Genomic DNA, 13,036 nt, shown 5'->3' on the forward strand with positions numbered 1-13,036 from the left:
TCAGGTGTTGTTTTAGATTTGATGATGAAGCAAAATCTTTACCACACTGATCACAGTTAAATGGTTTTTCTCCAGAATGAATGCGTAGATGATAACTGAGACCTGATGCTTGAGAAAAACTCTTTCCACACTGAGTGCATGTATACAGTTTATCTCCAGTGTGAACTCTCATGTGTTTGTTAAGGTTTCCTTTTAGATTGAAACTCGTTCCACACTGAGAGCAGGTGTGCAACTTATTATCTTTTGTTCTTTGAGTTTTGATGTTCTGCTTTTTCTCCTCCGCTTCATTGAGTTCATGTTTTTGCAGTTTCATCTCCATCCAGTCTAAAATAAATATATTATGTGGTTAAAATAAGTTCAAGTGAACACTGATTTAACAGAAGAAAGCAACAGGGAATCAAATATCAGATCTTTGATGTGCTAAAGGTTAGTCATTTTCTTATTAATCCATTGAAAATGTAGATGACAACAGCTATTCAAGATTATGATCATATAGATGCACTATAGCATATAGATGCATTTAGATATTTGAAAAGGTAGTTTCTACTCAATGACAAACCTATTTAGAGTCCAATAGTGTGTCTGAAACTTTTGAAACTTTGATTCTGCCCTGCATTTTGATAAATGCAGTAGTTAAATCTAGTTTCTTTCAGCCAAGACTCCTTGCTAAGGTTAAGAACTTTTAAACGTTTGCAGAGTTTGAGAGAGTCATACATGCTTTTATCTCATCACGACTTGACTACTGCAACTCAATGTATATAGGTATCAGCCAATCCTATATTAATCGCCTACAAACAGTCCAAAACGCAGCTGCTAGACTTTTGACTGCCACCCGCAAATATGAACATATCACGCCAGTCTTACTCTCTTTGCATTGGCTGCCAGTCTGTTTTAGAAGTTTAAAACTTTACTCTTTGTTTTTAAGGTTTTATATGGACTAGCTCCTTCCTATCTTTCGGACCTTTTAAGTACAAACACTCCAGCTAGACAGTTAAGATCATCCAATCAGAATCTCTTACTGGTCCCTAGATCTAGGCTGAAGACAAAAGGTGACCGGGCTTTTGCCATAGCCGGCCCTAAGCTGTGTAACAGCCTACCGCTCTCTATTAGATTAATCTCTTCAGAATCACTTCTCAAAGCAAAATTTAAAAACCTATCTTTTTGAGAAGGCTTATAATCAGTGAGTTCAATTGGGCTTTTGCCTAACCATTAATTGCTGTATTTGTTTCTTATTGTAATTTATTTTGTTTTCTTTCTGTTTTTGCTTTTAATTGATATTGTTTAGCACAATGCTCAACCACCGTTGTTTTATTGTGCTTTATAAATAAATTGAGATTGAGATTTAGATGCACTTTCTGTATCAATTATCATCTCTAATTAGCTCATTATTTCACAGCCACCAAATCTGTTGAACTGAAGCTTTGTTACTTTAAGGTTTCTCAGCAGTAAACAATGAAGAATCAAGAATGGCCACCAACCTATTTGTTCCTCAGTATCTTCATGTTTTATTCTGGATGGTTCTGGATCACTCATGTCTTCAATCTCCTCTTTAATAAACTCCATCTTTAACAGTCACACAGATTTCAGCTGCTACACCTGGAGTTTGTCCTTCTCTTGTAGGATGATGTGAATATTCCCAGTATTTATTGGTGAATTGTTGTGGGAGGAGCTTCACTGCAGGTGTGAACTGTGATCACTGTGTGATACTGACGCCCACAGGACCAGATCTGGAAAAATCAAAGATAAGTTACTGAATTTATACTGAATTACTTTAAAGTGCCCCATTAACGCCATTTTAAAGGTTCTTCGTTTTGTTTGGGAGTCTCCTGCAATAGGTTTAACACTTTAATCACCTCATTTCTCTTTGGATCCAGCCTCTTAAGAAGACCTCAGATGACTAAAACTTTGGAAGAGACGGCGCCAACTCCTGCAATGACTTCAGAAGATGCAACATCTGGATCAACACGCACATTCACATTCTATAAATCCTAATTATTGTTAATATGTAATTCATTTTTCCAGGAGCTCTTTGCTTCTACCTCCAATTACATTGCTAACAGTGATTGTATGTTAATCGCCTAAATTATTACATTATTAGCTAACTGCAGTCTCCAAATTGTAATGTTGACATGCATTCTCTGTAAAGCTGCTTTGAAACGATATGTATCGTGAAAAGCGCTATACAAATAAATGTGAATTGAATTGAATTGAATTTCTCAAAGAGTCTGAAAACGGTTTGTTTGAAGCTTCTGCCTCTCTAAGCCCCGCCTTTCTATGAGCCTGCTCTGCTCTGATTGGTCAGATGGCCCAGTCTGTTGTGATTAGTCTACCTCTTACACATCGGAAACCAAACGCCCAAAAACGCCCAAAGTTACTGAATTTATACTGAATTACTTTAACAGCAAACACATGTTTTTAATTAAGTTCAAATAAAGAGCATTTTGATGGTGTTACACATTAGTAGTTTATAAAACGGCTCTAGGTTGCTCATTTTTATGAAACCCAGAATATTATGAGGATGAAACAGGACACACATTATATTTAATTAATATCTAAACTAATCAGAAATCTAAGATAAGATGAAAAAAATCCACCTAATAAACATTATGCAGACTAAAGTAAAGATTAATTGCATCCAAAATAAGTTTGTGTTCACATGATATATGTGTGCACTGTGTATATTTATTATGTATATGTATATATAAATACATGCATGTATGTATTTAACAAAAATATATTATATTTATAATATATATATACAGACATACATACATACATGTAAATATTTCTTAAATACATTATGTGTGTGTATTTATATATACATAATAAATATACACAGTACACACACATATTATGTGAACACAAACTTTTATTTTGGATGTCATTAATCATTTGACAGCATTACAGGAGGGTTGTAGGTATAAATAACAATTCTTCTAAATTGTGAAATCATTTCAGAAAGTTCTGATATTGGAACAAAACATGCTGTTTAGGTAGCAAAGTTGTTTTAAAACAATGCCAATGTCTGGTAACTTAAAGTGTAAAATGATGATACAAATATGATTTAAACTACTATGCAGTTCAAATAATACCAATTTTGACAAAACAAAAATTATTTTAAAATGATAAACATCACATATGCGCGTAATAAATTATTATTTATGTAACGTTGAACGAAAACGGCAGACTGAATGAAAATGCAAATTCACTCTCTGACAAAAGGTGGCGCTTATGGAAAAGCAGAAATACAGCGGTTACTCCTGAACACAAGCAGTGCTGTTCTTATAAACACTACTTTATTAGGCATCATACTGAGGAAAGATAAAAAGAAGATCCATTGAAACTTTTATGAAGACAGTCTTAGTTTCCCTTTCAGATACATTCAAATAAAAACTCAGATCTGCGTGAAAGACATTCCGGACAGGAACTGTCAGTGTGCCGATCGGGCTAGCGCTGCATGATCACGGAAGTTTATCACTCACTGCTCTTCACTGAATAACTTTTTTGTAACTTTAATAAGGATTAACCTTTATTTAATTTGTACTGTGTGTAAATTATATGCAGTGCTATTTTACATTTGATTACTTATTCAATTTCTGCACCTGAGATCCTGATGGTTCTCTACATTTGGCACATAATTCAAAACTAACTGCTCTTTTGTTTTTCGCAACAGGAAGTAAGTGCGCAAGACTGTCCCATGTCTTAAAAATGCCCAAGTGCAGTGCCCTTAATGCACACTAAACCCACACTATCTTGAATACCTCTTCAGAGCGATATTCGAGGCTAAGCGTATCCCATCATGCATTATGTTTGGGAACTCGCGTGCCCCAAAATCGCGAGATGTCAAGGATTATAAGTTAAATTAATTATATACTACATATAATTTGGTAGTAAAACAAAGTGTTGCACATTTTATTAATGTAAAAATGAGTAGGCTATGTGTATTTTGTACAACATTTACAACTGCTTTTTATCACTGAAAGAAGCACCACAATTTTAAAATTGTCTTCCATTAGTTACATAGCGACCACTGAACAGACATTTAGAAGTGTATTTTAAAATGCAAAGTACTGAAAATAAATAAATTAAAAAATTTAAAAAACGCTTGCATTTTTTGCAAGACTATAAGTGTGTCCCAAATACAGGAAATACGTCATGTAAGTAGACAAGTGATCAAGTGCAAAGAGCTCAAGTGTGGGTATTTGGACAGGGCAATGCTCTCGTAATTATCATAAATACGAGTTTCCTAGGTAAAAATTGCACACAAACGAAACCGAGGACAGCGCGGATATTACATCATTGATAGGCAACAATGACAAGGGACAAGCCACTATTTAAAATTGGAATTTCTCTGGATTTCTCAAATCCTTGGTAACTTTTGGGATAATGTAAGTACACAACTGCATGAAATATATCACACTGTGCAATTGGTTTTGGGATATTTTATTACAAAAATCTTACATATTGTGCCTTTATAAAAATCTGTGAATATCAAATAAACATTTAATTTCACAAACCTTGCAGACTTTTTTTTACTTTCTTTTTATTCATATTTTTCTAACAATTTCTTTATTTGTGAAAAATACTGTAATACAATTACAGAATCAAGAATTTGCCATCTAAAGTAAGTCTGTTTAAATTAAATTTTTTATTTCTAATTTATTAAACATAAATTAAATTAAATATCAAGTGTATGTCTTTATATCGGCCATACGCCACCCTGTGTGAAACTTATATGTCACGCGTTTATGTTATTTAAACTTTGGTGTTATAATTCCATTGTTCTTCACTCTCGTCTTTTCAAAATTTTAAATAAAATAGGTTATGAACAAACTGTCTTTATTGAACAAACACTCCAGGTGGTCCGTTTTAAAACATGATTCAATTAAAATCACCGCGCTACATACCTGACATGCTGGAGAACTTTTACCACACATGAATGCATCCGGATGTTATTTAATAAATCCTGAAGTAATTCATCCAATAGATTTTCTCTCTGTGGCAACAAAAGCAGGCTACAGTTGTTAGCAGTTAGCACTTAGCATCAACAAGACTAGGGGCGGGGCTCTGGTGTGAGGGAGGATCTGAGTAAATTCAGTCTCAAGTTACACAACAGCAGATTCGACTAGTGGGTAAAATTCAGATATCTGACTAGTTGTTACATTAATTTAAAGGTAGAAAAATGACATAAGGCAAGATGTTGTTTTTGTTTTATTTCTCATACTTATACTATCAGAAAACAATATAGTACATAGTAGTCAATAAGTAAATTACATGAATAGATCTAATTCAAGAAAGACCTTGGGGCAGTTTCTTGGGGCAGTCGTGGCCTAATGGTTAGAGTCAGACTAGTAACCCGTAGGGTTGTGAGTTTGAGTCTAAATACCAACAGGAAATTACTGAAGTGCCCAATCGCTCCCTGGACGCTGCCGTGAATGTTTGCCCACTGCTCCAGGGGCTCATTTCAAAAAGGAGGTTAAGTGAGGGAAACTCTGGGTTTTCCATTTCAGAATGGGAGGTATGTCAAACCCGAGAAAGCAGGTTAAGTCAAGCCTGTTTCTGAAAGAGAGGTAACTTATAACCTGGTAACTTACTCTGTGAACCTAACCTGGTCGGGAGCAGGTTTTCTTCGGTAAACCCAGAGTTTCCTTCAGTCTCCTCCCCCTTTTTAAAGTGCAAGTGATGTTTAAATAGTTCATTCATTCATTCATTCACGCTGCAAAAAAGTATTTTTTGTTCTATTTCAAGTACAAATATCTAAAGATTCTATTAAGTCTTGTTTCCTGGGGGGGGATCTAAATTAAGTGTATTTTACTTAAGTAAAATTATCAATATCTGCCAGTGTGGTAATAAAAATAATCTTAATGCAAACGGAAATAAGATTATTCGGAGTGTCTATTACTAAGTGCAAATTTACAGTAGCTCCGCCCACCAATGTCACAAAAGGTTAAAATTGATGTACTTACTTGTTATGCGATTGACTGGGTTCGAATCTGCCTTCTGCCGAGCTCGCTATCTCCCTTTTCCCATCACATATCACATCAGAAAGGCATTTATTTTCAATAAAAATGAAGAAAATGTTCTAAAAGTAAGTAAATTGACTAACGAGTGTTTAATAATGATAAAATCATTTACACTCTGTTATTGCATCCTGTTAAATTATTATTTTTTTATTCTTCTTTTTTGCATGTGGGATACCATGAAAATGAATATTAGTTCAATATCTTACCATTCTACCAGTTTTCACCTCTGATATTATAACTGTGATAAGAACTAAACTTGCATTGACTCAGAAGTATGCAGACGTCATTTTGTCATGCGCTCTTGCCATGGTGAATCGTAATATCGGAGCTCCATTAATGATGGCTTTTTGTAGTCGTGGTGCACGCGCCTAACTCAGAGTCGATTGAACTAACTCAATTCAACTGTTTTGAAACAGAAAACTCAGAGTTTCCCATTTCAGGGTGAGTCAACTCAGAGTTCAAGTTTTAACTCAGAGTTGGTTGAACCTCCTTATTGAAACGGGCCCCAGGTGTTTGTGTGTGTTCACTACTCACTACTTGTAATGTGTATGAAATAACTTGGATGGGTTAAATGCAGAGGACAAATTCCAAGTATGTTTTACCACACTTGGCTTTCACTTTCACCTATTTAGCACACAACCCATCCTGACAGAAAAAACAACTTTATTTAGACTGTAAGAGTTGTTGACTGGTGAAGCTTCAACTTTTTAGTCTTTATAATTTTCCAAGCTTTTCACAAAATTGAACTAGATGATACTGTGCATTTAGGACAAACTCCATATTTTATCTCACACTATTTAATTGAATGTATCTGACATAAAAAATAAAAATAAAAAATGTTTTTCACTTGCAATGTATTTTCATATGAGTGTGAAGGCTTGATAAACGTTTGAAACTCTTCTCACACCGAGTACAGTTGTACGGCTTCTCTTCCGTATGAACTCGCTCATGTTCTTTCATGTTTCCAGACCGAGTGAACCTCTTGTCACAGTATGAGCACTTGTAAGGTTTCTCTCCAGTGTGAACTCTTTGGTGCAGTTTCAGATCACCAGATGCAGTAAAGCTCTTCCCACAGTCCAAACACACATGATCTCTCACTCCATCATGTGTTTTCTGGTGCTGTTTTAAATGACACAGCCATGAAAAACTCTTTCTACAGTGAGAACACACATAAGGCCTCTCATCTGAATGAATGTTTAGGTGTTGTTTTAGATGTGATGGTGAAATAAACTTTTTACCACACTGATCACAGTTAAATGGCTTTTCTCCAGAGTGAAGGAGCAGATGATAATTGAGACCAGTTTTACATTTGAAACTCTTCTCACACTGAGTACAGTGGAACGGCTTCTCTCTGGTATGAAGTCGCTCATGTGATTTCAGGTTTCCAGAGTGAGTGAAACTCTTGTCACAATATGAGCACTTGTAAGGTTTTTCTCCAGTATGAATTCGTTGGTGCCATTTCAGATGGCCAGTTGTAGTAAAGCTCTTCCCACAGTCACAACACACATGATCTCTCACTTCATTATGTGTTTTCTGGTGCTGTTTAAAACTGTGCAGCAATGAAAAACTCTTTCCACAGAGAGAACACACATAAGGCCTCTCATCTGAATGAACCTTCAGGTGTTGATTTAGATTTGATGATGAAGTAAAATTTTTACCACACTGATCACAGTTAAATGGTTTTTCTCCAGAGTGAATGCGTAGATGATAACTGAGACCTGATGTACAAGTAAAACTCTTTCCACACTGAGTGCATGTAAACGGTTTCTCTCCAGTGTGAACTCTCATGTGTGTCTTTAGGTTTTCTTTTAGATCTGAAACTCGTTCCACACTGAGAGCAGGTGTGCGGCTTTTTAGCTTTTGTTCTTTGAGTTTTGATGCTCTGCTTTTCCTCCTCTTCTTCATTCAGTTCATGTTTTTGCGGTTTCGTCTCCATCCAGTCTAAAATAAATATATTATGTGATTAAAATAAGTTCATGTGAACTCTGATTTAACAGACGAAAGCAACAGAGTATCAAGTATCAGATCTTTAATGTGCTAAAGGTTAGTTTTGTCATTTTCTTGTTAATCCATTTAAAATGTGGATGACAACAGATTTTCAAGATTATGATCATTTAGATGCATTTTTTGTATAATTTATAATCTCTATTTTGCTCATCATTTCAAAGCCACTAAATCTGTTGAACTGAAACTTTGATACTTTAATGTTTCTCAGCAGTCAACAATGAAGAATCAAGAATGGACACCAACCTATTTGTTCCTCAGTATCTTCATGTTTTATTCTGGATGGCTCTGAAATACTCGTGTCTTCAATCTCCTCTTTAATAAACTCCATCTTTAACAGTCACACAGATTTCAGCTGCTACACCTGGAGTTTGTCCTTCTCTTGTAGGATGATGTGAATATTCCCAGTATTTATTGGTGAATTGTTGTGGGAGGAGCTTCACTGCAGGTGTGAACTGTGTGTGATACTGACGCCCACAGGACCACATCTGGAAAAATCAAAGATAAGTTACTGAATTGATACTGGATTTCTTTAACAGCAAACACAAATATAAAGTTCAAATATAAAGCATTTTGATGGTTACACACTAAAAATACTACATAATGTCATTATTACACGTTATACCAGATAAACTTGTATTACCTTGTAATCTATGAAATCATCTTTTCCCTTTTTTAACTGTGTTTGCTTTGTTTCCAACGTATTAAACTTGTCTGTTGCATGTTTAGCTGTACTGTATCATGTTTTGGTTTTCAATCCCAGTGTCTTTTTCAAAATGTGTATTAAATAAAATCAGATGAGCAGTTTGCAGTTGTCTGTCGTTATTGAACATTACACTTGAGACCGAGATCAAGTTGGCTTGACATTTGATATTTGTCAGAGATTGAGCCTCGGAAATATTCAACAGATTGTTAACGATTTAGTATAATGACAAGAAAACATGCTCCCTTGAGGTATTGCAACTGATACATTTTATAATGTAGTGATTCAGGATAGGGACAGTCTACAAAGTACAAAACAAAGAGCATAAACACACAATTATTCCATCCAAATGCTTCACTCTTGAAAAATGCTAGCAAATAGTACACACAGAGGCTTAAAACATGAACACAAATACACACAACTCTTACATGATAACATAACTAAATTTTTCATAGCATAAAGATTAATAGTGGTGGTAGTAATAAAAGTGTTATTAATAATAACTTACATTTTGGGTAAAAAAACATGTGATATTACATATGGGTACAATTCAATCCCAGATCCAAAAGGTGTGTCCTAATATAAGATACTAAAGAAGTACTTTCAGTTGAATTTACCACCATAAGTGATGCTGAAAAACATGTTATTGAGATTTAAATGTGCTAATAAATTTATGTAAAATACATCTCAAGTCTAAAGGGTGTTTAGATGTTGGCTTTATTCAGAAAAGTAAAACACAACACATGCTGCTGAAATGTGAAGAAATACATATTCATTTAAATTAAATATGGTCTTCTATTTCAACTTCAGAGGCTGTTCCTAGAGGAACATTTAGAAGTTGGTTTTATTCACAGAACCAAAACACAACTAATGCTATCGGCAGTCAAGAATCAAGAAAAAGCTCACAAAGCGTGTGCTGTACACTGTCCCCTAGAGGAACATATAGCAGTTGTTTTGACTCTTACATTTAAACTTTGAACAAATTCATTTGAAATTCATGCCGTTTTCGATCTCAAAATTTGGTGTTTCCATCAATCGTTTCTGATGCGATAATTCAAAATGCGCATGAAAACAGGGTGATGGAAACATATTGACACTTACTGAACTAAATCTATTGTCTTTTTTAGAGCTGCTCTACAGCTGAATATAATAACTGAAGAACTTTGATATTAACATTATTATTCTCGCTATTACTGTGAAGCTGCTTTGACAATAAGAAATAAAGGTGATTTGATTTGGTTTCTAGGAATCTGTAACATGACAAAACCAATATCAAATGTTTTATAGAAAGACACCCTACAAATCAGTAAGAGATGATGTTATTTTATATAGAGAATCGTCTGGTTTCCCCCACATGTACTTTGCAGACGGTCCCTAACTGGCCTGAGCGCTAGCTCTTCACTGCTATAGAGAGTATTTGCGTTGCAACACATTGAGGATTAAAACAAACCGCGATGTGTGTTCAGTTCTACATTCTAATGCTTTCAAATAAGGCTTTTTCACAATTATACAATTATAATTATTCACGTAAGAATCTATTGACATTTTTTAATATCTGTAGAATATCCAAACCAACTTTTTCACAGTACACTCCAGTTGGTCCGTTTTGCAACATGATTGAATTAAAATCACAGCGCTACATACCTGTCATGCAGGAGACCTTTTACCACATATGAATGCATCCAGATGTTATTTAGGCTAATAAGTAATTAATCGAGTAGCCTTTTTCTCCGTGACAACAAAAGCAACAAAAGCTCTGTTTCTTCTTTCTTGTTTTATGACTGTTAGCATCCAGCTTATTGTTGCATTACCGCCACCTTCTGCTCTGGAGTCTGGATCAGATAATAAGTTTAACAGTCTACTACAGCCCAACCCTATTCCTGGAGATCTACCTTCCTGCAGAGTTCAGCTCCAGCCCTGCTCAACACACCTGTCTGTAATTATCAAGTGCTCCTGAAGATCTTAATTAGCTGATTCAGGTGTGTTTTATCAGGGTTGGAGCTAAACTTTGCAGGTAGGTAGATCTCCAGGAACAGGGTTGGACACCCCTGGTCTACACTCTCTCACTCACTCACTCACTCACTCACACACACACAAACTTCCCCCACCTCCTTAAACTATATTTAACTCTCCAAAATAACTAACTTTGTTCTGCTATACACTACTACTATTATAATAATACCTCCCTTACATTCCACTAATTATAATACAAATCCTATTGAAAACCCCTGATTCTCTTTAAAAAAAAAAAAAAAAAGTAATCAGTAGGCCACTCTGATCTGTGCCCCATCTGCATCTCTATCTCCCTCAGCTCTCTCATCACCTCTCTGTTTCCTACAAGTCATGATTATATGCTTTACTGATTCCTCTTCTTGACATCCCTCACACAATTCTGTCTGACGTTTTCCTGTCATCCTAAGAGGTTTATTTAGTGTACAATGTCCCAACCTTAACCTCTTCATCAATATTTCTTCCCACTTCCCACCCTATCTCCTTTAACATTTCTTTGAATTTGATATAACTGTCTCCCTTTCTCCTCTCTGTCCTTCCTTTCTACATGTGCTAGAACCCACATAAATTTTACCTGACTACCTTTATTAAAGGGTTAGTTCACCCAAAAATGAAAATTCTGTCATCAATTTCTCACCCTCATGTCGTTCAAAACACGTTCGTTCATCTTCGGAACACACTGACTCGTCCATAGACAGCAATTTAACCACCACTTTCAAGGTCCAGAAAGGTACTAAGATATTGTTAAAATAGTCCACATGACTGCAGTGGTTGAACCTTAATTTTATGAAGCGACGAGAATACTTTTTGTACGTAAAAACAAAACAAAAATAACGACTTTATTCAACAATATCCTCTCTTTTGTGTCATTCTCTTACGTTGGTTACGTTCAGCGTTTCCAGGTTCTACATCAGATTGCCAGCTCGGTATTGGCTGATGCTGTTCACATGACGCATGCGTGTGAAGCTGACCCAGGAGCCGGCCAATAAAGAGTCTGCGCTCGGACTATAACACGGAAGAGCTGAACTGCGTTCACTGCATCAACTGGCTACGAAACTGACGGGGAAGAGGAAAAATTGTCATTATTTTTGTTTTGTTTTTGCGAAAAAAAAATTATTATCGTCGCTTCATAACATTAAAGAGGCTTTATGTAGGAATGACACCCAGTGGTCGAAATAGGTACTGCAGTCCAAATTCAAAATATTGTGTGCCCCACCCCCTCCTTCAAAGACGCGGTGGCCAGCTTGAGGACACGCACCAAGAGGGAGCACAATTGACGATAAAAGCTGAGGAGACTTACACACTGTAAGCTGATGAGTTGATTTATCTGTATTTTAATATGCTGTTGTTCATAGAGATTTTTAGATGGATGCAGAGGCTTTTTAGGTCAGGTAGAATCTGCGATTCTCTGACCCAGTTTGTTTGCTGGTTTCCATGGCTGCAATACGCGGTGTTTTCCGCCAACTGGCAACCTGTGATGTCGAAATACTATTGGATAAACTGGCAGCGCGCGGTTTCGCACAGACCAAAACAAAGACAGACATTCCGACACGGAACGCACATTTCAAAGTAGAATATCTGGCTGTAGCATTGTTTTTCTGAGAAACAAGTAGGTGAACTTAGCATGTTTCCTAAATATCTGTAAACAAATTGGGGTATTTTTATGCTTTATTAAAAATCTTATTCCTGACTAGCCTACTGCGTTTTGAATTATGGGTTGCACTTCCGGTTTGGGGAACTTCCATTTAAAAAGACTGAAACGAATCGTTTCAAATCATAAGGTTGCCCTACAAATAAAGCTTATCCGTCAGTTTGACTGAATGAGCTGTCAATTTTTCTTTCATGTTTTATTTTCAGGCATCACGAGAATAATGTAACACTTGGTATTTTAACGTAACGTTTATAACAAGAACATCTATGGCACAAGCTCTTTTCAGTCGCTGATTTCTATCCTCGTGATTATTTTCTTTTGTCCCTTTGCATACCGCTGTAATAGTATGAAAAAGGACAACATATACTGCACATTTGTGGTCTGTTCTCCCGATATAATTTACGATATATCCCATTAATAATTCACTGGAATGCACGAACAATATCGTTTTTCTCCTCAAAGCCTCACGTCTCTTTCCAGGTTTGTTTTCACAGGTAAATACAATTTATTATCTGTAAAAATGATGGAAATCACTTTGAAATAGTGTCACGCAATGCTGAAGTTCATGAACATTTTTTATTAAGGCAACGTATATTACATTATACAGATAAATATCATTATAGTTGTATTTAACCCGTCCGTTAT

At 35.7% G+C, this 13,036-nt stretch overlaps 1 protein-coding gene and 1 long non-coding RNA gene across 16 annotated transcripts in view; one reads left to right on the forward strand and one right to left on the reverse strand.

Annotated features, from left to right (window-relative positions):
- LOC127495773 (uncharacterized) overlaps nucleotides 1–7,969 on the forward strand; it is a 56,473-nt gene extending 48,504 nt beyond the window's left edge. For all 4 annotated transcript variants that reach the window (XR_007925180.1, XR_007925179.1, XR_007925178.1 and 1 more), the window contains exon 3: nucleotides 7,865–7,969. This is a non-coding gene — a long non-coding RNA (uncharacterized LOC127495773). The remainder of the gene's footprint in view (nucleotides 1–7,864) is intronic.
- The window catches only part of LOC127495729 (gastrula zinc finger protein XlCGF57.1-like), a 62,035-nt gene that overhangs the window by 29,191 nt on the left and 19,808 nt on the right, over nucleotides 1–13,036 (reverse strand). For 2 of the 12 annotated variants that reach the window (XM_051862889.1, XM_051862908.1), the window contains exons 1-2: nucleotides 10,375–10,512; nucleotides 8,274–8,515 (exon numbers count right to left, since the gene is read on the reverse strand). The exons of 1 other annotated variant lie outside the window; for it this stretch is intronic. In XM_051862889.1, the coding sequence (XP_051718849.1) occupies nucleotides 8,274–8,358 (85 nt within the window). In that variant the 5' untranslated portion in view covers nucleotides 8,359–8,515; nucleotides 10,375–10,512. Of the gene's footprint in view, nucleotides 1–1,478; nucleotides 1,728–1,853; nucleotides 2,698–4,907; nucleotides 5,082–8,273; nucleotides 8,516–10,374; nucleotides 10,513–13,036 lie in introns of those variants that run through there. 9 more of the 12 variants (XM_051862895.1, XM_051862891.1, XM_051862910.1 and 6 more) reach the window with 8 other exon arrangements.

Source organism: Ctenopharyngodon idella, chromosome 15 (genome assembly GCF_019924925.1).
Source record: "Ctenopharyngodon idella isolate HZGC_01 chromosome 15, HZGC01, whole genome shotgun sequence".
Taxonomy (NCBI): Eukaryota; Metazoa; Chordata; class Actinopteri; order Cypriniformes; family Xenocyprididae; genus Ctenopharyngodon; species Ctenopharyngodon idella.